The sequence below is a fragment of the Acanthochromis polyacanthus genome, chromosome 4, assembly GCF_021347895.1.
Source record: "Acanthochromis polyacanthus isolate Apoly-LR-REF ecotype Palm Island chromosome 4, KAUST_Apoly_ChrSc, whole genome shotgun sequence".
Classification (NCBI taxonomy): Eukaryota; Metazoa; Chordata; class Actinopteri; family Pomacentridae; genus Acanthochromis; species Acanthochromis polyacanthus.
Genome location: NC_067116.1, coordinates 16,150,646 through 16,171,652, shown reverse-complemented (window position 1 = coordinate 16,171,652; position 21,007 = coordinate 16,150,646). Strand labels below are relative to the sequence as shown.

At 43.3% G+C, this 21,007-nt stretch overlaps 1 protein-coding gene and 1 long non-coding RNA gene across 4 annotated transcripts in view; both read right to left on the bottom strand.

Annotated features, from left to right (window-relative positions):
* The window catches only part of LOC110951488 (uncharacterized), a 199,793-nt gene that overhangs the window by 36,813 nt on the left and 141,973 nt on the right, over positions 1-21,007 (bottom strand). For 2 of the 3 annotated variants that reach the window (XR_007941462.1, XR_002595726.2), the window contains one exon: positions 17,424-17,727. This is a non-coding gene — a long non-coding RNA (uncharacterized LOC110951488). Of the gene's footprint in view, positions 1-17,423; positions 17,728-18,651; positions 18,754-21,007 lie in introns of those variants that run through there. The other variant, XR_002595727.2, reaches the window with a different exon arrangement.
* Positions 11,935-14,261, bottom strand: sox2 (SRY-box transcription factor 2). Its single transcript, XM_022194577.2, has one exon. It carries the CDS (start codon positions 13,825-13,827, stop codon positions 12,862-12,864), a length of 966 nt encoding a protein of 321 aa, XP_022050269.1. The 5' UTR covers positions 13,828-14,261; the 3' UTR covers positions 11,935-12,861.

Genomic DNA, 21,007 nt, shown 5'->3' with positions numbered 1-21,007 from the left:
GCAGCGTTGCACGTTTGAGCTCCGTCAGTCGGTAAATCGGTAAATGATCCCGGCTGTCATTTAATCAATATGAACAGGCAGCAGCTGTCACACATCATCATCTCCCCTGGGGGTCGTTGTCAAGACACAGCATTAAAAAAAAACCATATGAGTGTGTGAATGTGGGTGTGTGCGCCGCCTTTCGTGTTTCATCTGATCCATTTTTCATAGGTCTTTATTGTGACAGCTGGGCTAATTGAAGAGCATCCTCTGGTTTCTCAGAGTGTTAAAGCAAAGGAAGAAATAATGCACTGATGGACAGAAATGAATTGTCAACAATTTTGAAAATGAATTCATCAATTAATTCAAGTCGAGTCAAAAACGTGTAGATTTCACCTTTAAAATGTAAGGATTTGTTGTGTTTCATAACCTGTAAATGCATTATTTTAGGGTTGTAGACTGTTTACTGGAGAAAAGGAGAAATTTAGGGATGTCCTGAAGCATTCATTTTTCATCATTTAATAAACTAAACAATACACAGAAAATAAATCAGCAGATTGAGTGACACTGAAAAGAAGACGAGACATTTCCTGCTGTTGGATGAAAATATGAAACATTTTTAAATCTATAGCTACAATAGGGCTTCAATTTAAGCTGTCTTTATCTGTGACTTAAACTGAATAAAAACATGAGGATTTTTTAACCCCGAGAAAAAAAAAAAGTGCCGAATCATCTGATAGCCCCATATTATTCATTGTTTTCTTGAGATGACAGGAAAGCTTATACTCTGAGGGGTCTTCCTCTCCTTCTCTCCATCCTCCTCTCCTTTCCTTTCTCTCCTCTTCCATCCTTTCCTCCTCTAACGTGAGACAGTGAAATCTCATCCAGCCACTCTGCCTGCCCTTATAGCCAGCAGGGAGGGACATGTCATTTCACTTGTGTGCATGTGTGTGTGCCCCTTACTGCGCAACACACAATGACGAGAGCAGCGGGAGGAGGCAGGTGGGGGGGGGTGACAGGGCTCTGATCTCTCAGATAGGGAGATAGCCACCTGATTCAAATGGCTCGCTTGTTCCCGGCAGTCACTTGATCGGCGTGTGAACTGACTCCTCTCTTATTTACAATCAAATGCTGCTGCACTGACCTGCCCAACCCAACCCAGGCCAGACCTCTCTTTCTCTCACTCTCTCTCTTTCTGCCCTATATTTGCCATGTCTCTCCCTCCCTCCCTCCCTCATGCACACACACACACGCACACACACACACACACACACACACACACACACACACACACACACACACACACACACACACACACACACACACACACACACACACACACACACACACACACAGGTGTATTCGGGAAAGCTGTGATGGAAACTTCCAGCGATGAGGCTAGCTGTAACTATCATGCAATCTTTTGAAATATGAGCTCAGGTAAAGTTCAAGTTATCACATTCATTATTTTTTTCTACTCTTTATCAGCATTTGATATCTCATGATAGTAGGGGGAAAAATACAGCCACTCTAAGATTTATTGCTGCATTGTCCACTAGGTCTTTCCTTAGAAATATCTTGGTTCACAGGAAAAGATGAATCTAGCAGTAACACCAGCAAGTTTGGTCAGTAGGAAAAAGAGCGAACAGAGCAGAGTGACAACAACAAAAATACAATGATATGGGCTAGCATGTGAAGCAGAATTGATGTAAAACTCCAAGATGCCTGCTACGTTCAGGTGAACAGCTGCTTTAGTTACAGAACTAGGCATGTCTGAAGGTTTCTCAGAGGAAGAACAATATAAAACTTGAAAACTAAAGCTGTGTTTAAGTGAGGAAATCTGTTTTTAATCTACAGAGCAGAGAAAAGAAGAAAAACATGCATATAAAGATATACATTTTCACATGTGAGTAATGTTTCATCCCTGTAACAATGAAGTCTGATAGATTCATATAAGCTGAACACTTATATGTGCAAGTCGCAAGAAATAATTAAAAACTGCAATGTACAGAGAAATCGGATCATATCTTTCAATCTAAGATCTGACAGTTTCAAGATTATCAAACTTTTCTTACATATTATTTCCGGATAGAGCTGATTTCCATTTTTTTAATAATAATAAAAAATTACTCTAATCTCAGTTTGCTCCTATTTGACATACTATGCTAGAAGGACCACTGAAACTCAGTCTAATCTAATCTGATTTAATCTAATCTAATCAATGTTTACTTGTAAGATAATATGTAATGTTTTGCTGTACTTATTTACCCTCCCTACAAAAAGGATTTAAAGCCTTTCTAAAGTGCTGATTTCAGGGGTGAAGTACCATGAAATATTACTAAATAAAAATACTAAAAAACGTCCTCATTGTACAAAAGTGAATCCACAACTTGTAGCAAACAACAAGCAGCATTTGAAACTCTTCAAAATGAGCCCCAGAGTCGAGGAGAAACAACTCGAGTGTGCTGCATCTGCCTGTCTGTCTGTAACTGTCCTGTCTGATTATCTCTCCCGGTTGGCCCCGAGGGGACACCCACACTGAAAGAGGCCACTCTTCCATTCAACAACAGCTTCTGTCAGAGAGACGGGGAGAGGGAGACCTCAGAGTCACCAGCTCCAGAATAGCCTGATAGTGACTGATGCAATCAATCGAAATCTACACTACAGTCAACATGATCGACTGGGAACGAGATTTTACGCATAATAAAAGGAAATGGCTCTTCGTAGGAGCCGAACAAATGCAGAAATGTAAAGAGGGAAGGGCCCGCATGATGTTTGACTCCTTTGAAAATGGCATGTTTTCATTTGGAGCAAAATTACAGATAAGATTTGAGCCAAATACAGCTTCGTGGATTCCCGGAGACATGACTGCATCTCAGAAAATCAGCGGCGTGTGAGGTTTATATGTCAGCACCGCATTAAAATGGCATTTCACCACATGTATACCACTACAGTTTGACAAAGATCAGCCATGACACAGTCAAAACAAACTGATGTATGGACATATATTGTCTAAATGTGCGGCTCTGTCATGTTGGATGCAGTGTCTCATGACATTAAAGTATTAACTGTGATGTTATTATGACATTATTATCATCTTAAAGATTAATGACGGCAGTAAATCTATCATGTAAGAGCTTTTGTAAGATGCTGTTAAATGGTTAATATCTGCGTCGTGTTCAAGTCAAGTGTGGCTTATAGAAAAACATGTTCAGGTATGTGTCATTTAATTTGCTTCTTGGAATAAAGAGTAATCAGAGAGGGAAAAAAAAAACAGAAAACTGGATTCAGCAGCTCAATTCATTCAGTGAAAAAACAGCTTGAATACATGCATATGCCCATACTGCCACAATTTCAATAAAAGACGCTAAATGAATGCAGAATACAATGTAAGTAAACCAACCGAGGGTCACGGGTCAGATGAATAATTCACTACTGAAAGAGATATGGCATTTCCACACGGAGGAACGTAATCTGGGGTGTCGGTCTGTGTGTCGACATGATTTGTTATAACAGCCCGGTATCTCTGCTCTGAAGGGCCTAAATACAGCAGCATGCGTCTGCTACTGAGGCCCATGACACGAAAACACTTGGCAAATGACATTTAAAGGACGCTTTTATCCACAGATGCTTTAATCTGATGTGCCGCTTCGTGAAGAGACGAGGAAATAAGTGGAGGGAAAACACAAGTGGGGAGTGTCTGGAGGACGACTTTGGTGCACAGGTATGTATAACTTGTTTGTGTGTAGAAAAGGAAGCTGTCATGTCGATGTCAGTGCAGCCTTTGAACGGCTACACTATCTCTGTGACAAGTTGTAATGTAAGCCTCCCCTTAAAAACACATTAACACCTTGTCCTGTGGGTCTGCTTTAAGAAAAAGTACACACACAGACAGACGCATACAATAGCAGTGTTGACTACTGACATGTTGAAATATTATCACCCCCACAACACTGAATATTAGAGAATTTGGCTGCTGGTCTAAAATTCTGAAAGGTTTGTTAAAACTTGCAGGTGCATTATTAAAAGCAGCTTAAAGGTTCTTGAAGTGGCTTAAATGATAAACACGTTATAAATCCTTATCAATACCAGTGACAGACTTTTGATGTTGGCCAGTTTTGCATATTTATGTATCGTACAATTAAACAAACCATTAAAGCCTGATGCTCTGTTTGGGCTCCACAAGACCAGAGGGGCTCTCCAACAGCTCAGAAGACTTCCTGTAAAAACTAAAACAACACATTGCTTTTTCTTGATGGTTCTCTGTGTATTTCATCATCAAATCCCAGAAGTATTTTGAGGTCCACAAAAGCTTCCTAGACCAGGTTACAACAGCAGAGCCAACAAATGATGAAACATAGAATGTAACACTCTTGAACTATTCCAGAAACAAAGTCAAAATAAATCTACTAAAGTTGCATTTCATTGGAAGCAAACTATAATTTTGACTGCATTTCATTTATTTATCTGTTTAGGGATTTAGATGTGATGTAATAATCAAATATAATACATTTTGTATCCTATTTTTTTGGATTCTAAGATATGGATGGGTGGATGGATGGATAGATATTAATTTAAATCTACTTTTTTGTTTTATTCTAACTTCTTTCAGCACTTATTTACTCTCATCTCTTCCAAAAGCCACACCTTTTTTTTTTGTTGAGGCATTTAGACTCACTTTTTCTCAGCATACATTTCTGGATGTGTCATATTCTAAAATAGGACAACCCCCTCCTCCCCGTTTAATGTGCGAGTGGAGTTGTTGGTCAACAGTTGGGTCGGGGGCCAGGCAGAGGGAGAGTGGGGGGCCGGCGAACAATGGACTGTGCTGTTGTGTGCTGGAGTCGGTGGAGGGAGAGAGAGAGAGAGAGAGAGAGAGAGAGAGAGGGAGAGAGTCAGGCTGATGACAGAGTGAAAGGGGTTAGTGTCTGTGCTGGGAAATGAGACCAGAGGAGGGGGGTTCCTGTGTCTGTTGGCTTGTTAATGATGATTCAGTCCCATCAGCTCAACAGCCTTCTCTATCAAAGAATCTCTGAATGCCTACAAACCACCTCACACTGTACAGCAGATCTGGAGCAGGGACGTTACCAGCAAAAGAACTTACTTGATCCAACATGTAAAAATCCAAGAGGATCACCTGTTGGCTCTGACACACAGATTAACAGAAATGAAAATCTGCTCAACCATCTGAATTTATCTGCCATGCATTTCCTATGAAATCAAATATCTATTTTGCTTTTCAGCAGTTTGCAAGACTAAAATGCCTTATACTGAGTAACAAACGTGGTTTAAAGTTCACAGTCACGGAACAAAAATCCATTTCCTCCACAGATCAGACAATAACAAATGGTTCTATTGATGAGTGCAGGCCAACAGCGTTATGACTGATCTCAAGACTGGTTCCAGAAGCAGAGAAATCAGGACACGCGCTTAACGTGACCTGATTCAACAAGTGATGCAACATCTCAGCCAGCGGGATCGAAATCTGCATCGGGGTGTGTTTTGGTGAAGAAAGGCCACTCACTGCAGCAATGATCGCCTCTTTCTGTGTCTCCGAAAGTCACCCCACCCGCCCACTCTTCCTCCCCGCTCCCCTCCCTCCCCTCCGGCTCTCCCGGAGCTGCTTGAGCCGATCCTGGGTGGTAGTCCGCCTGGAAACCCGCTGATACTGTTCCAGACGAGCGGCAGCAGGGAAACTGTTGTTGTGCTTTAAAATCTTACGAAAAAAAGTTTTTTAGGGTCTGTGCGCTCAGCTATGTAACGAAGAATTTTATAGTCGTCATTTTTTAAAAGTGGGTGTCATTTCAGTGTTGGTAATTGACGTTTATTTTTTGTAATTTGCCTTGATTTTTCCAGAGAAAGGGGGCAGGATTTATTCCAACGCTGGGTGTGCTGACTGACCCCCCACCCTCGTCCTTCACCAAACAGTCTCCAAATTTCCGCACAACAAAAGCCCAGCGGACCGTGCGCCACTTTCACTTGGAGCTGCAGGACGCGCCGCTGCTCACCTGTTGCTTCAGCAGCAACTAAATAAATATCCAACGGCAGAAACTCAGATAAAAACCAAAAAACAAAATCACTTGCATTTTGATTTTGTTTACAGACGGTTTGTTTGAACCTAAGAAGCCCCCCTAGCGTCCCTTCACACTCAGCCTGTGCCCTCTCCTCACTCTTTTTTCCCCAGCAACCATATAGCTCATGAGTGAAACTCCTGAATTGGAGCTGCATTGTTCCTCTTCCCAACAGCAGCCAGCAGCTCAGCAGCCAGCACAGCCAGCCAAGCGTTTGACGTTATTAAATAATAAAGAGATGCTGATCTGCTAGCATTGTTGTGAAGGAAAAAGGCCAATTAGCTTGCCGTTATACTGTCATTATGACTGTATTAACTCGAATTTGTTATAGGACAATGTGCATATTGACACTTTGCATTTGGCTTTTTTTTTTTTTGGCATTAGGGGAAATTAGTCTGTACATTAAAATAGACGCATGCGTCATTGGCGATTGGATCCAGTAATGGTTTTCAGTCTCAACATTCAAAAAGTCACACAGTAGTGAAGGCATAACATATAAAAGTAAATATGCTTAAAAGAATAAAGAAACATTGGCGTGATGTTGGGGGGGATTAAAATTGATTTCCCAGAATATATAACGGAGATGTTAGAGTTTATGATCCAGTGAAAATATTATAAGTGGCCAAAAAGAGTGATAGATGAACTCGAAAATTGCTTTTTCTTTTATTCTCTTTTTCTTCTTTCTTTTTCTCTGTCTCTCTCTTCTTTTTAGTAATGAGCTGATCTGATTTTCGACCGTATTTTCTGGCAGCGCACGGATCCGTTTTAGCGCACAGCAGAAGGGTTTCCCAGACAGGCTACAGTAGACTACAACAGGCCTTATATTGTGGCTCTTCTCAGAGTAAACCCCTCTCCACTCACACGCCCCTCCACCCCTGTGCCTCTCCCCTTTCTCCCGGCCTATATGCTAATCTGTCCAAGGACCAAAAACAGAAGTGAAAGCACAGCCTGAGCCTCCATCAATACACTTCAGACAGACCCAAATCTGCCAAAGAAAAGCCACATTTCACGTGATTTCAGGACACCTGAGAGGCCTTCGGGACTTTTTCTCCACAACATTTTCTAATGGTAGATGTCTGATGGAAACCAAAATAGTAAACAAGAAAGTGCAGGAATATGTGAAGTTTTACGCGCAGCCATGAGTGTAAAAAAAAAGGTTTCTCAGGCATTTTACAACTGCCAGTCAGAGCCAAGGACAATTATGAGGCATGACACAGATTTAGTAATGACAGGCAGTCAGTGATTACTACCAAAATGAAGGGCACGACACAAAACAGGAAAAAAACAACAACTGAGCTGTAAAAAATCTGGAAAACGGCAGGTTAAAAAGAGTTCATGTAAGCAGCATTCTATTAGTGGGGCTGAATCCAACTCTACCGGTGCACGTGACTCATAAACAATTGATTTACCACATTATAATGCAGAATTGAATGAAATTTTACACGAAAACATTGTATCTGTGGAACGACCTGATGAAAGTAAAAGTCAAACTGATTGCATACAGCTTTAAGTTAAAACTAAGAGACGAAATAGCTGTTCTGTTTTTGGATTCTTTTTTTTTTTTTTTTTAAGAGTCGCGATCTGCCGCAAACGATGCATTCCTTTAATGATGGCGCTTCTATAAAGCTGTCAGCATCAATGAGCAGAAATGATAAACGGAGCCGGAGCCGCCGGTGACGTGGTGGGGGAGGGGTGGTGGTGGTGGTGTTGGTGTTGGGTGGGTGAGAGGGTGAGGGCGGTGGTGGTGGTGGTGGGGGTGTCGCAGAGGCCTCGAACCTCTGAGAATGCAGGCCGAGAGCAGCGCGAGGCTGATGGCATGCTGGTCTGTGTCAGTGTGTGGTCCTATTCAATGGCACTGAGTGTGTGTGTGTGTGTACGTGTGTGCGTGTGTGTGTGTGTGTAGAGAGAGAGAGAGAGAGAGAGAGAGAGGGGGTGAGAAGGGGGGAGAGAGAGAGAGAGAACCCCCTCCACACACACACCGCCCGCTTCCCTTCCCTGCACCTGCGCTAGATCAGCAGGCTACTGGCTGCCATTCAGTCCCTCTACGCTCCAAACACACGCACGCACACACGCACACGCAGCTGAAACACACGACAGCTCTCTGCTCTGACAGTTTTTCGCTATTCGCCCATTACTTGCTGTAAGGCAGGGACGTCGGGCAGCCTGAAAAACACTCGAGAGGGCTGCAGAATAATGACGACAGGAGGAGGAGAGCATCCACAGCGCGTGTTTGATTATTTTTTAGGGAAGTTTTCAGTTTTCATTTGTACAGAAACAGTCCCGGAGGAAGCTTCTAGATTGATTTTACTCACTGTGACTCGCACAACCACCCTGACATGACACACAGACCCACGTTTATCAGTCGTGCCATTTATTTGGCTGCTTTAACTTTGCTGGAAAACATCCTAACAAGCAGTTTTTTGTTTTTCAAAATTTTGACAAAAAATCTGTTTGTGCTCAAGTGTTATTAAATGAACTAGTAAAAATACAATTGACTTGTTTTCTGGGTAGTCTTTCTATTTAAAACCAGTGCGTAATTTGGCGATAAGGAACGTGGACCAATAAAAACGCTTAAAGAAGGCTGAAAGAGCAATTATTAAAATATCACAATTCCTCTGGGGCAATTTCCTGATCATGGAGGCCTGTAAGATGTGAGATTTTGTGCGCTGGAAGAATCACTTGTATCTGAGGAGCGGGGCAGCCTCAGTGCGTGGCTGACGTCATGCGCCCTCCTCCTCCTTATCCGCAGCGTGGTGAAAAAGGAAAGTGGCTCTCGTGGGATTACAGCCCACTAAGCTCGTTTTGTTTGCGTGAGCGTGCACGCGCGCGTGTGGGTCAATTGACCTAATTTTAAAAATCATATAATCTCAACAACAAACGTATGAATTTGGACTGCGGCCAGGATAAGGCTTTCAAACAAGGACTGACAAGTATGTTCTCACATTATTAATTAATAGCATCGTTTTATTAAAAAAAGAATTTATTGCATTTTATAAACTTAAAAAAATAGGAGGCCTGTATGAGCTTTTAGGCCTCGTGTCTTGTTTAGAAATGGATCATGACCTGCTGTGACCAAGCCACGTCCTCCAATCAACTGGGTTTTGCGCACTGATATAAAATAGAGCCACTTTTGGTTGCCTGGAACGGTTAAAACACAGGAAGACGTTTGTAATGAAATACGCCAATGTTGTGATAAAGGCACACTCACACGCCAAGTTATCATAGATAACATCTGGGAGCTTTTTTAACCGGGGGCAGGAAAAAAAAACGAAAAAAAAAAAAGAAGCTGAGGCGCGCGCTTACCACCTGTTGCAGGACAAATATCCTCGAGCTGCGACAGCCAGACTCTGCACGCGAGGAACAGAAGGGGAGATGGATGGATGGATGGATGGATGGATGGATGGACGGATGGATGGATGGATGGATGGATGGATGAATGGAGGGGAACACCTTGACCGGGCCTCCCAGCTTCACACCACACACAACACACCTGGTTGCGCCATGAAGGACATTTTAAGGAGGATCTTCAATTCAATTCAATTCAATTCAATTTTATTTATATAGCGTCAATTACAGTCAAATCGTCTCAAGACGCTTTACAGAACCCATATGCCTGACCCCCAGAGCAAGCCCAAAGGCGACAGTGGCAAGGAAAAACACCCTTTTAACAGGGAAGAAACCTCTTGTCTTCTTCCACTACAATTTTCCTCATATAAAATTAAAAAATATATTTGGCATTCAAAGTCCCTTTTCATTTGAACCACTGAGGCTTATTGTCAGTGTCATGGTGGATTCCGTCCTCGCATTAACACCACATGAGGTGTAATATTTTGGACACTTCCCTGTATCACCTGGATCTGCGCTGTGCAGCGCCTTTATTTAATGTTTGCACAGGAGCGCCACTGAGCTTAAAGCGCCTCTGAGATTAAATCAGATTTTGGAAAGCACAGGGGCTAAATGCGGGCTAATATTTTTCTACTGAGATAGCGCGATATCAGTGTTTTCAGAGGGAACATTTACCGTGCCCTAGTTTGGGACTGTTTGACTTCACTCACATGGAAAAGGAACTAATTTGTTAATCTAGTTTTCTCTTTTAAATGAGAATGTTTGCAGGAAAATATGAATAAACAGGGACAGTCGGTTTGTAATATAAATCCAAATGCAGCAGTATTATTAAACACATTCTCTGTTGGATTGTTTTAAAAGCTGCCTGGGCCTCAACCTGAGCATCCTGATTGTGTCAACATCCAGTCTCTACAGGCGTTCCCAATGAGCCACAGGTCCCACGAAACGCCACAGAAAATGCAAGTTCCGCATCAAATACATCAAGTGTTCTCTGCGCTCAAAAAGCTTTTTCATCACATCAAAGGTGCAGCGCGCAGCCGGGAAAAAAATATTAATTTCGCGGGGCCTCGGGGCCTGCAGGGGCCCGGTGTTCACTGGAATTAAAAAAAGGAGAATTTAATGCGTCTACTAGTCCGACCTTTTAAAAACAAATTGTTTATCACCGGCTTTCTCTGCTATTACAACCAATTGAGCTGCTCGGATCAATAATTAATGGGCCAACCGACGATCCCTTGACCTCTTGAAGGTCCGACTGGGGGAGAGAGGGAGAGAAGTGGACGGATAAATACCGAGGGGCCTCTTCAAATATTCATCTGCCGCTCCCCGGGGACCCAGCCTGCAAGACACAACGGTCCTAATCTAGCTGGCTGCACACACACACACACAGTCAGACACACTCCCCCCAGATTTAAAACCGTTAGTTAAATTCAGGGCGAGCTGTTAGCTCATCATAAGGATTATTATTATGAGAGGGGGAAATCAGCCTGCTTGGCACAAAGACGCATGGGAAGATTTTTTTGGAACCGGTTCTATATATTTTTTTTTTTAAGGCAGGGAGGTGGTGGTGGGGAGTCACAGGAGAGCTTGAACCAGGAGAAGCGGGGTTAACGGGAAACAGCAGGGTCCGTTTGATTAAACATTAAATTAAAAGAGCCACACTGGACAATGTGTGTGGATGCGATGAGGAAAAAAAAAACACATCCCGGCTGGTCCCGCTCGCCTGGCTCCCTTCAAGAGGGCTCACCTTCACTTCACAGCTAATTGGACATTTTAGCCTGATGAGCCATGTTCCGTGATTTGGAAGAAAAATAGCAGAGAAAGCTTCCAAAACCAGCACACATTATTATTAATAATATTATTATTAGATTAAAGGAAATGACAAGAGGACATGTTGGAGCATGAAGTCAGGCCTGAGCTCAGATAGAACACCAGGCTGCTGCATGGTGCCATGAGGAAATAAAAACCCACCAGTGACAAACACTCTCTTGACAGGTTACACAAATCTAAAATAACTATAAATATGATTTGTGCATAACAAGATACTGGCATCAGTGCTGTCTGATTATTGCTCCATCAGTCCAAAAGAAGGCCCAGAAGACAGTGTTTTAATCCACTAAAAAGAAAATAGAAATTGGGCCTCAACAACAGTAGACTGTGTTTGATTATAAAAGAGGAGAAATGACAGTCTATACCTGGGGATGTTGGGTATTTTGGTGGAAAAATCTTCCCCCCTTTTTAGGAAACAGGCAACAAACTTTGGCTGGATGGGGCCATCCGCAGGCACTAGAAAACAGAAACGTGGTTAACCACGACGCACAAGCTGAATGATCAGTGGAGGCACACCTCTCACAATTCATTATTTTTTGTAAGCTAACGCTAAATATATTTATAAAGATGCTAAATAAAAAAATCAGTGTTGAATATACAGTAAAGAATTAACATGAAAGACAGAAAAGCTCCACACACAGATGACAACTCAACACGTGATGGCTGCCTGCACACACGAAATGAGGGAGAAATAAAATCAAAACTCATACAATTTCAAGTATCCAAATTTCCAAAATTTATTCATTTCAAACTGCATATTGAAAAAAAATATACTCAGCTGAAATTGTAACTGTTATAAGGATGGTATTAGTTTCGGTATATATACATGGAGTGGTTGGCTTCTGCGTACAGGCCACAATTTTTAAAATACAACTACGGGAATGAATTTTGAAATAAAAACTTAAAATATCACAGGAAATATACAGAAATTGTACAAATCAATTAGAAAATAAAGAGCACAAGCGTCATACCTCTAACAGATGGAAAGTGGGAGACAGAAATATAAATTAACAACCTATATTTTAAGCTGTATGACAGAAAAAAAGTGTATTTTTTTTCAAAGAAATTAAAATGTTTAGTAATATTGACCTTAAATGAAAAAAAAATAACAAAACAGTATTACCTGCTTGCTTTTATGTCCCTTTTCTTTCCAATGTTTGCAGTAATTAAGGAGCATAACTGATCGCTCTCATATCATTCCCAGTTCTGCCATTTTTCACTTTTAATATTTTCTGCAGAACCGGCGTTGCTTTTATATAAAAAGAGAAAAGAAAAATGCAACCTCTTGCAGTTTAACAAACAATTTCATCTGATTGTAATGTTTCTTTGATAAATACTGTACAAAAGGTGATTGCAATAATAAAACATTTGATTGCGACTCCCACTTTCTAGTCTTCCAAACTTCATCCACCAGTGAACAGGGGATCTCCTACCGTTCCTCTAGAGCTTCCTTAGAATAAAATGAAAGAAAAAAAAGAGTCGTGTCCTTTTTGTCCTGGAGACTTCTATACAACTTTTCCCACCCCGAAATTTTTCTGTACAAAAATAGTCCAACGTTAAGTAGTCCACAGTTTCTCTTATAAAAGTTCTTTTTTCTCTCTCTCTCTCTTTCTCTCTTTCTCTGTCTGCTGTGTGTCTCTTACATGTGTGTTAACGGCAGCGTGCCGTTGATCGTCGTCCCGGGCACGGTGCTCTGGTAGTGCCCGGACATGTGTAGCCTGGTCTGGGCGCTCTGCTCGCTGACCTCCGCCCCGGGCAGGTACATGCTGATCATGTCCCTCAGATCTCCGCTTTGGCAGCCCGGGGCGGCCCGGTGGGACGACGAGGTGACGACGGGCGGGCTGGAGCTGCTGGACTCGGACTTCACCACCGAGGAGGGCCCCATGGAGCCCAGGGCGGTCATTCCCGGCGTGCTTTGTTGGGAGTAGGACATGGAGTATGTCGGGGAGCCGTTCATGTAGCTCTGAGTGCTGGTCATGGAGTTGTACTGCAGGGCGCTCATGTCGTAGCGGTGCATGGACTGCATCTGGCTCGGGTTGTGCGCGTTGAGCCCCGGGTGCTGGTAGCTCAGCTGGTCCTGCATCATGCCGTAGCCCCCGTTGGTCCAGCCGTTCATGTGCGCCGCATAGCTGTCCATCCGCTGGTTCACCCCACCGCCCAGCCCGGTCCCCGCCACGCTGATCCCGGGTCCCATCCCGTTCCCTCCCGGAGCCAGCATCCCGCCGGGCAAGGTGTACTTGTCCTTCTTCATGAGGGTCTTGGTTTTCCGCCGGGGCCGGTATTTGTAATCCGGGTGCTCCTTCATGTGCAGGGCCCGCAGCCTCTTGGCTTCGTCGATGAAAGGTCTCTTCTCGCTCTCCGACAGAAGTTTCCACTCTGCGCCCAGCCTCTTGCTTATCTCCGAGTTGTGCATTTTGGGATTTTCTTGCGCCATCTTCCTCCTCTGGCCCCGGGACCACACCATGAACGCGTTCATGGGTCTCTTGACCCGCTCCGGACTGTTTTTCTGGTTGGTGCCGGTGCCGGTGGAGTTGGTGTTGCCCGTGCCCCCCGTGTTGGTCTGGGGAGCTGGGGGCTTCAGTTCAGTCTCCATCATGTTATACATCAGGAACAGCTTTTAGTTGGAGCTCCCGAGCAGACGAGGGGAAAAAAAGCCAGAGACAAACTCCACAAGCCGGAGGCAGACAGTGAGGAGCGCAGGACTGCTGCTAAAAGTTACCTGTCGATTTTCTCTGCAACTTTTTTCTCTGGACAAAAACAACCAGCATCAGAGCGCGTCTCCAACACACTCTCTCCCTCGCTCTCTCTCTCCCTCTCTCTCTCTCTCCCTCTCACTGAGTGTGTGTCAGAGGAGTGTGTGTGACAGAGAGCCTTCTTCTCCCAATAGGTCCCTGCTATGTTGTGTCCACAAAACTTCTGCCGTCGTTTCTCCGAAAAAGCATCAACAAACTGCACTTTTTCGCCTCTGTCCGCCTGAGCCTTGACAACTCCAGATAGTTTTTGAACAAGTTAATAGACAACCATTCATGTGACTGGGCTGTCAGCGAATAAATGGCTTCGACCTGGCCAATCAGAGCCGGCCTTTCCACTGACACACCAATGGGAGACCTTAATTAGCATAAAGGGGAGGGGTCTGCCTGCCCCGAGACACACACAGCCTCACACTCACTCAGCTGCACATATTAGCCAATACAAAGTACATATTTACTATTTCCAAGCTTATGCAGGTTTATCTCTGGGAATATATATATATATATATATATATACATGTAAATATGTGGGAGTCCTTTGTGGTTATTTTTCAGAACTATATTGAGCTAGATTCAGAAATTCACTAGGAAATTTAAAAAGTATTGCCTTGTAAGCTTAAGGACAAAAAAGTTTCATAGTGAATATAAATATGCCACAGAATTTCTGCTAAATATGACTATTTTTTATTCTGTTTTGTTTTGAGGCTTGATAAAATGTGTGGCCTAAACTTCAGCTACAAATAAAAATAATCCAAAGAGGCACATTAGGAGGCGATTTTTTTAAAAAAAAAATCCTTAAATCAAAGTATGAAACGCTGACATTAATGGTGTCACTATCGTGTGTTCTTCAAGGTCTAAAGTGCATTGTTCTGACTAAAGTCACGGCCCGTGGCACTGCTGTTGTTCAAAATCAAAAAGTCACTAATTCCCCCACTTACAGCCCCAATAACATAACAACACTTAAATAGGCCTAAACTTTGCTGGTTAACTCAATGCAGTGAATGGACGGTGTGTGAATGTGAGCAGAGGGGGGAAGCCACGGCTGGTTTTTAGCGTTGAAAAGAGGAAAGGTAATCCAAGATGTTTCCCCCAGTCCTTTTGTTTAGTGAAGTTGAATGCCAACACACAGAAGGCAGACGGGCTCATCTCAGCACAAATAAGCGGTTTTTGTTTGGGATGTTGTCGCTACATCTGTCCGGACAAAGACCCAACTCCACTCCACTTCCACTGCCAGTGCCGCTGCTGTTGTCACGGCTTTGTGGTGGGGAGTAAAGGGGGGAGACAGGCCCTACCGGGGACACGAGGGGAGGAGAAATAAAGGTGAGGAATATTTTAAGATAAAGTGTGTTTGCACAAAAGACACAGCTCATTCACAGAAGCCCCCGAACAAGCGTGTCAGCCAATTAGAGGTGGATGAAAAGCGGCCTCCACCTGCTTCACTTTTCATTCCGGATCAAACCGAGCGCGCTGAGCTGATTATGGATCACACCGGCATCGCAAACCGTACGCACGAATCATCCACTCATATGCTGTCCGAAAGTTTTTTAAAGGTTGCAAGAGTTGGTGCCACTTGTTTTTTTTTTCTCCAGGCTCTCCATCATGAGGGCGAAGCGTCGTGACGCGTGGCACCAGCGCCGCCTACTGGACACGAGTGGAATTACGCGCACATCCAGAAAGAGCAGGGATTTCTCCAAGCAGAGAGAAAGAATAGAGGGTGTTCAGAAATTCAGCTGAACAAATTTTAAAAAATGGTGAAAATAGTCTAAAAATATATTTAGTGCACAAGCATGAGAGGGAAAGACTAAATAAAACGGAGGCCACACATGTCTGGATCTCCAAGCCAGACGATAATTAAAGATAGATCAAGTACATACACCTGAAATAATTTAATTTACATGCGTGTCTCCAGATTAAATCATAATTGAAAGTGGATAGATCAAGCCTTATTATTTTGTTTTAGTCATTTGATAATAAATGGAGGAGCGGAGCCCCCGTGCTCTCATTATGCCGGCCCCGGCAACCTTACATAAGATTCATCTTGTGCTTAATAGGCTGCGAGAGGCGACACATGCAGCTCGGTCCATTATAATGCAAGGTTGAAATGGGCCGCTCGGCTGCTATCTGCATCTGAGTGTGTTCCCCGCTACCTCTAATCTGCTTATGATAATAAAGGAACAGCGGGGCCCTGCAGCTCTCTGAAAGCAGGCCCCAGCCAGCCGGGAATGGCCCCGCATCCACAATCACCCTGAATTAAAGCCGTTGTTTGACAAAAACCAGGAGAAACTAGCGGGGCGGCTCCCTCGGACCACTTGTAAGCCCCCTGCTACACCAGGTTGGAATGGATACAGCAAATACACGCTGTGACAGCAAAATACGGTTTTGTGGTTGTCCAAATTTAGGTGCAAAAATTACTGAAAAATTATCTCCCGTTTGAATGAAAAACACAAGGCCTAACACTATCTAAAATATCACTTCTAAGCTCACTGCCATGATCTTGGTGCCAGTTAATCCAGATAAAATTCAGACATACACCTGCCAAAATGTATAAAGAGGGTAATCCTGTTAAAATGAAAATAAGAACTGAGAGACAGATTTCAGGTGAACTGGAAATAAACTTGTCTTTTCTTGCCACTAGGGGCCGTAACAAGGGCTGGAGACAGCCGAGAACATTTAGCACAACATTTAGGAGTCCGTCCTGATAATTAATGTAGAAAACAAAGACAAGGTTATTTTTTCCTTATTAATAGAGGCTATAATTGCTGCTATTTTTTTACAAGGTTGAGATAAATGCTGCAGTTATGATTAGCTAGAGTTTTCATTTTTTATTATTAGTTTAGGAAATAGATTGTGTTAAATGTGCGCGACAAACTGAAATTAGATATTATATAGTAAGATTATATCGCCTAATAAAGAATATTACATGTCTGAAAATACTGTGAAATTCGCAAGATACTGTTTAATTTAAATGGTTTTAATAAATGACATAAATCACGCCTAAAATATAAACTAAGAATAAAAATTAAACATTGATTTTTTGGTACTCTGGAATAAAATTAACCGTCAAAATTGTGTATAAGCGCGCAAATGTAGGTTCAATCACGAGAAAGTCGGCGTTTTCATTTGCAGCCTATTTCAAACAATATTTACCATCACTGAAGACTTCAATAAGTAAAATAAAGAAAGATCAAATTGCACGAAGAAGCCGCTAAAAATATGCACACAAATATGTTCTGTGTGCGAAAGTGATGTGTGTGTTTAGTAACGGAGAGCGGCCAACAACAACTCAGACAGTCAGTGAAGCTCATGAAGCCATGCGGTGTCATTCCACAACACTGCATGTTTTACACACACACACACGCACACACACACACACGCGCGCACACACCAGCTCAAACACACGCTGACATACACACCGACACACACAGGGCTTCTCCTCTCCACTCCAACTTACTGCCAGTTTGGGAGTTGTCTTCCTCTCGTCTTGATTGGCAGAAATTAAACAAGATGCCATTTCGCTCAACCTCCTCCATATCTGTCTGTCGCTTCCCCCCTCGGTGAACGAGCCTCAGCTTGGCCGGGGCCGGGGCTCCCAGTCCGGCCGTAGCCATCCGGCAACCCCTCGGCGCCGTCGCCCTCTTTCCTCCCGGTAGTCCGCGCCGGGGTTCGATCCGGCAGCCGGTGCGTTGCGGTCGGCGTGCAGCCCCCGCGCAGCCCCGCTGTCTGTCTGGAGCTCCGCTGTCTTCTCTCCGCTAGCCCTGCAACAAGAAAAGCCGTTTATGGCGACACACAATGTGAAAAGGGGGCCGATTTAAAAAGGAGAAGAATGCAAGCAAGAACAACAAAAGTCAGTTATAGCAAAGTCTATGCCTCTCCTCTCCTATCTTCCACCCCCTAGCTTAGCCCACATAATGAGCAGGAAAAAGCTTTATATTTTGTTCACTGGGTATTCACAGATAATTTGAAGCCATTGTTTCTGCCACAGATGGTTCTTTTTAATACAATAACGGTGCTCTTTGTGAATAGCGAGCCCACAATAAAAATCTAAAGCGTCCTCCTGAATAACCATTTTGTTCTCTCTTGTATAGGCCGAACAAAAGCGCCAGTGAGGTAATGGCCTGCCTTATTGAAAGCCTCAGAATGGGGATTTGATAAAGATTTTTTTCGCTCCTTTTTCTTTTTGCAAAGTACACGGCAATGTCAAAGAGAAACTGACACGGGATGAAAAGGAAAAAAGGCTCGGAAAAAGTGCTTGCCGGTGCAGATTGCAAAGATTATTATTATTATTATTTTGATAATATTAATAATTATTATTATTTACGCTTCCTAACTTTGTGCCAAAGTCAGATGTGAGGGGCTGTAGCAGAGCAGGTCAGGTGCAGGCATGTTATGGATTTTACAATGGAGCTTAAATCCAGAATACATTAGCTTCCAAAGGTCTGCTGTGGATTTAGCACAGTCTCATAATTTTGCACAGGGTGTGTCAAGTTGTGCTCCATAGAATTAAGCATTCAGGGTGCACATCCAGAGAGACCTGCAGAAACCTCCTGTTTCTAATTCTGCCCCTCTCACTACAGTCACCCGGGAAATATTGCATGCCCTTAAAGCATTGATAAGGCACTGTGAAATGTCATAAATGCACGGGTGTTAATAGGGGGGGAAATGAGGATGACTAATGTAACCTGCTGAGGCTGAGATGCACGCCTGTAGCTGTGTGGAGTCAACATGCATTAGCTGCTCCAGGACGGATCCTGCGGCCGTGCACGGGAACACCTCAGGCTGCCCACGGTTGATGTAATTTGTAATTAACTCATGGCTAATCAATAAAGCATTTAACAGAACACACAATGGACACACAGGGGATGATCCCAAGCCAAACGTATTGGATGTCAGTGATCGTTACAAGGTGAGGACACTCTGTCTATCACAGGGTTGGAGGGGTGGGGAAGGGGGGGGGGGGGAGGTTAGCAGGAGAAGATAGTGGCACTAGATGATGGGATGAGGGGAGAGGAGGAGAGAGAGAGAGATGAAGGGCAGAGAGGAGAGAGGGGATAAAGGGGGAATAATGGAGGACAGAAAAGGTGAGCAAAGAATCCCATTTCTAACTCGTCTGGCCTACTTCATAGACACGCGGAATCATCCTCCCCCTGTAACCATCATCCCTCAGAGTCAGACGTATAGAAAACATATGTACTTATCAACACACATCCAGTGGATTAAGAAAAAGGCCTCACGTCTTCCAGCAGCCTCACAAGGAGCAAGCAGATATTCACGTTCATACCAAGAGGGAAAAAAAACATGAAAATGAGAAACATGAGGCTTTTTAAATGGAAAAAAAAGAACAATTTCGCAATGCAATGTGCAAAAAGGTGACAAAATGTGACAAAGGTTTGGCTACAGCACCATCATCAGCGCAACTTTTTGTCAGCCTAAAGGCATTCTTTTCTGTGATAAGGGGCTGTTTGCTATAAGCACTGTTTTTTGAAATGCCTCGTTTCAGGAGCGCAAACCCTTTCACATTTCTGCAAACTAAATCGTTTCCTCTCCAGAGATGAAACACAATATACTGTATGTGCACAATATAAATAGTTGATGCAGTTATTCAGCTTCATGACACAGTCAGCAGTGACAGGTGGCTTTAAAATGGCTTTGAAAAGAAATCAAACAAATTGTTTTCAGAAATAAAGGCCTGTTTTGTCGAATTTTGTTGAAGTTCATGGAATCTTTTCAACTCATCACCCGGCGGCATTTTTCTGGCAACAAATCGCTCACACACAGGCTTAAATGATGCGTTTAACATTTCTAGGATTTGGTTGTTTTCCATCACGGCAAAAGTCAAGAGGGCCACCCACGGAAACTCAAACAAAAGAAAATGAGAAAGCCTTCACTCTGGGTACATACACAGCATACTCATCATTGAGCTTATAGGAGAAGGACTTTGACACTCAACCATCCAGACACAGATTTGTTAACAGGTGAACTCTGGGAGTGCACTGCAGAAACACGGCACAAGGCAGAAATACATTCAGAGTTTGGAAAAAAAAAAGAAGAGGAAAAACATAGGAAAGGAAAGCAGCAGAGGACGATTTAAAGATGAGAAGGAGGATGACAGAGAGAGGATCAGTGCTCTCAGTGTGAATAGGCTTAGCAGGAACGGAATACGACTCTTTGGCTTTATCTGATCAATCTGTGCCATATAGTCTAAATCACAGTCATACCCCTCATATTAGAGAGCTGGAGCACTTTTAATTATAAACCCATCCACAGAGGCCGGCGAATGTGATAGCATGTTTGAAAAACTAGAGAGGGAGGGGGAGAGAGGGGGAGTCCACTGGCACCACAAGAGCTTTTAGAAAGGCCAGCATCATCACTGAATGCTAATGCGTTTTACATTGAAGCTGTCCATTGACATATAATCACACACACACACACATTTATGCTCTGAAACCATTGACACAAATGCACACTATGCACATTATACATATATCCTAGCATTTCCATATGCATGAGAGTGGACACATTTGGTGCATCTGTTTTGTGTGCGTGTTTTTCTTTTTTTCCCCAGCTCGGCCTGGTGGGAGAACCACAGTGGGCTTTTCTCCCTTTGTGTGTCTGCATAGCATTGTGTGTGTGTGTGTGTGTGTGTGTGTGTGTGTGCGATGCAGACACATTGACACAGTAATCAGTGAAAAGGGAGGCCCTGGTTGAAGGCGATGCAGCCAGCTATCTGTCAATCATGTCACACGCACAAACATTACCTCACACATACAAGCAGTCATTCATTAATACTAATACACTCGTCCTTGAGAAGGAGTAGTAACATTGTTAAATGGCTGATTTGAGGATCATGCTGGGTCTCTGGCAAGATTCTCAGCGTTACATAAAGTGCGTTCAGTGCAGTGACTTTAAGTTTCCTTTCAATTCATCTTTCCTCACCGTCACCCATCCCCGCTGCCATGAAAGTCATAAGGTGTATTTGTTTTGTTGATATGCAAACAAGGTATCGGCAGATACTGAGCATTAAACAGCTTCAGTTTA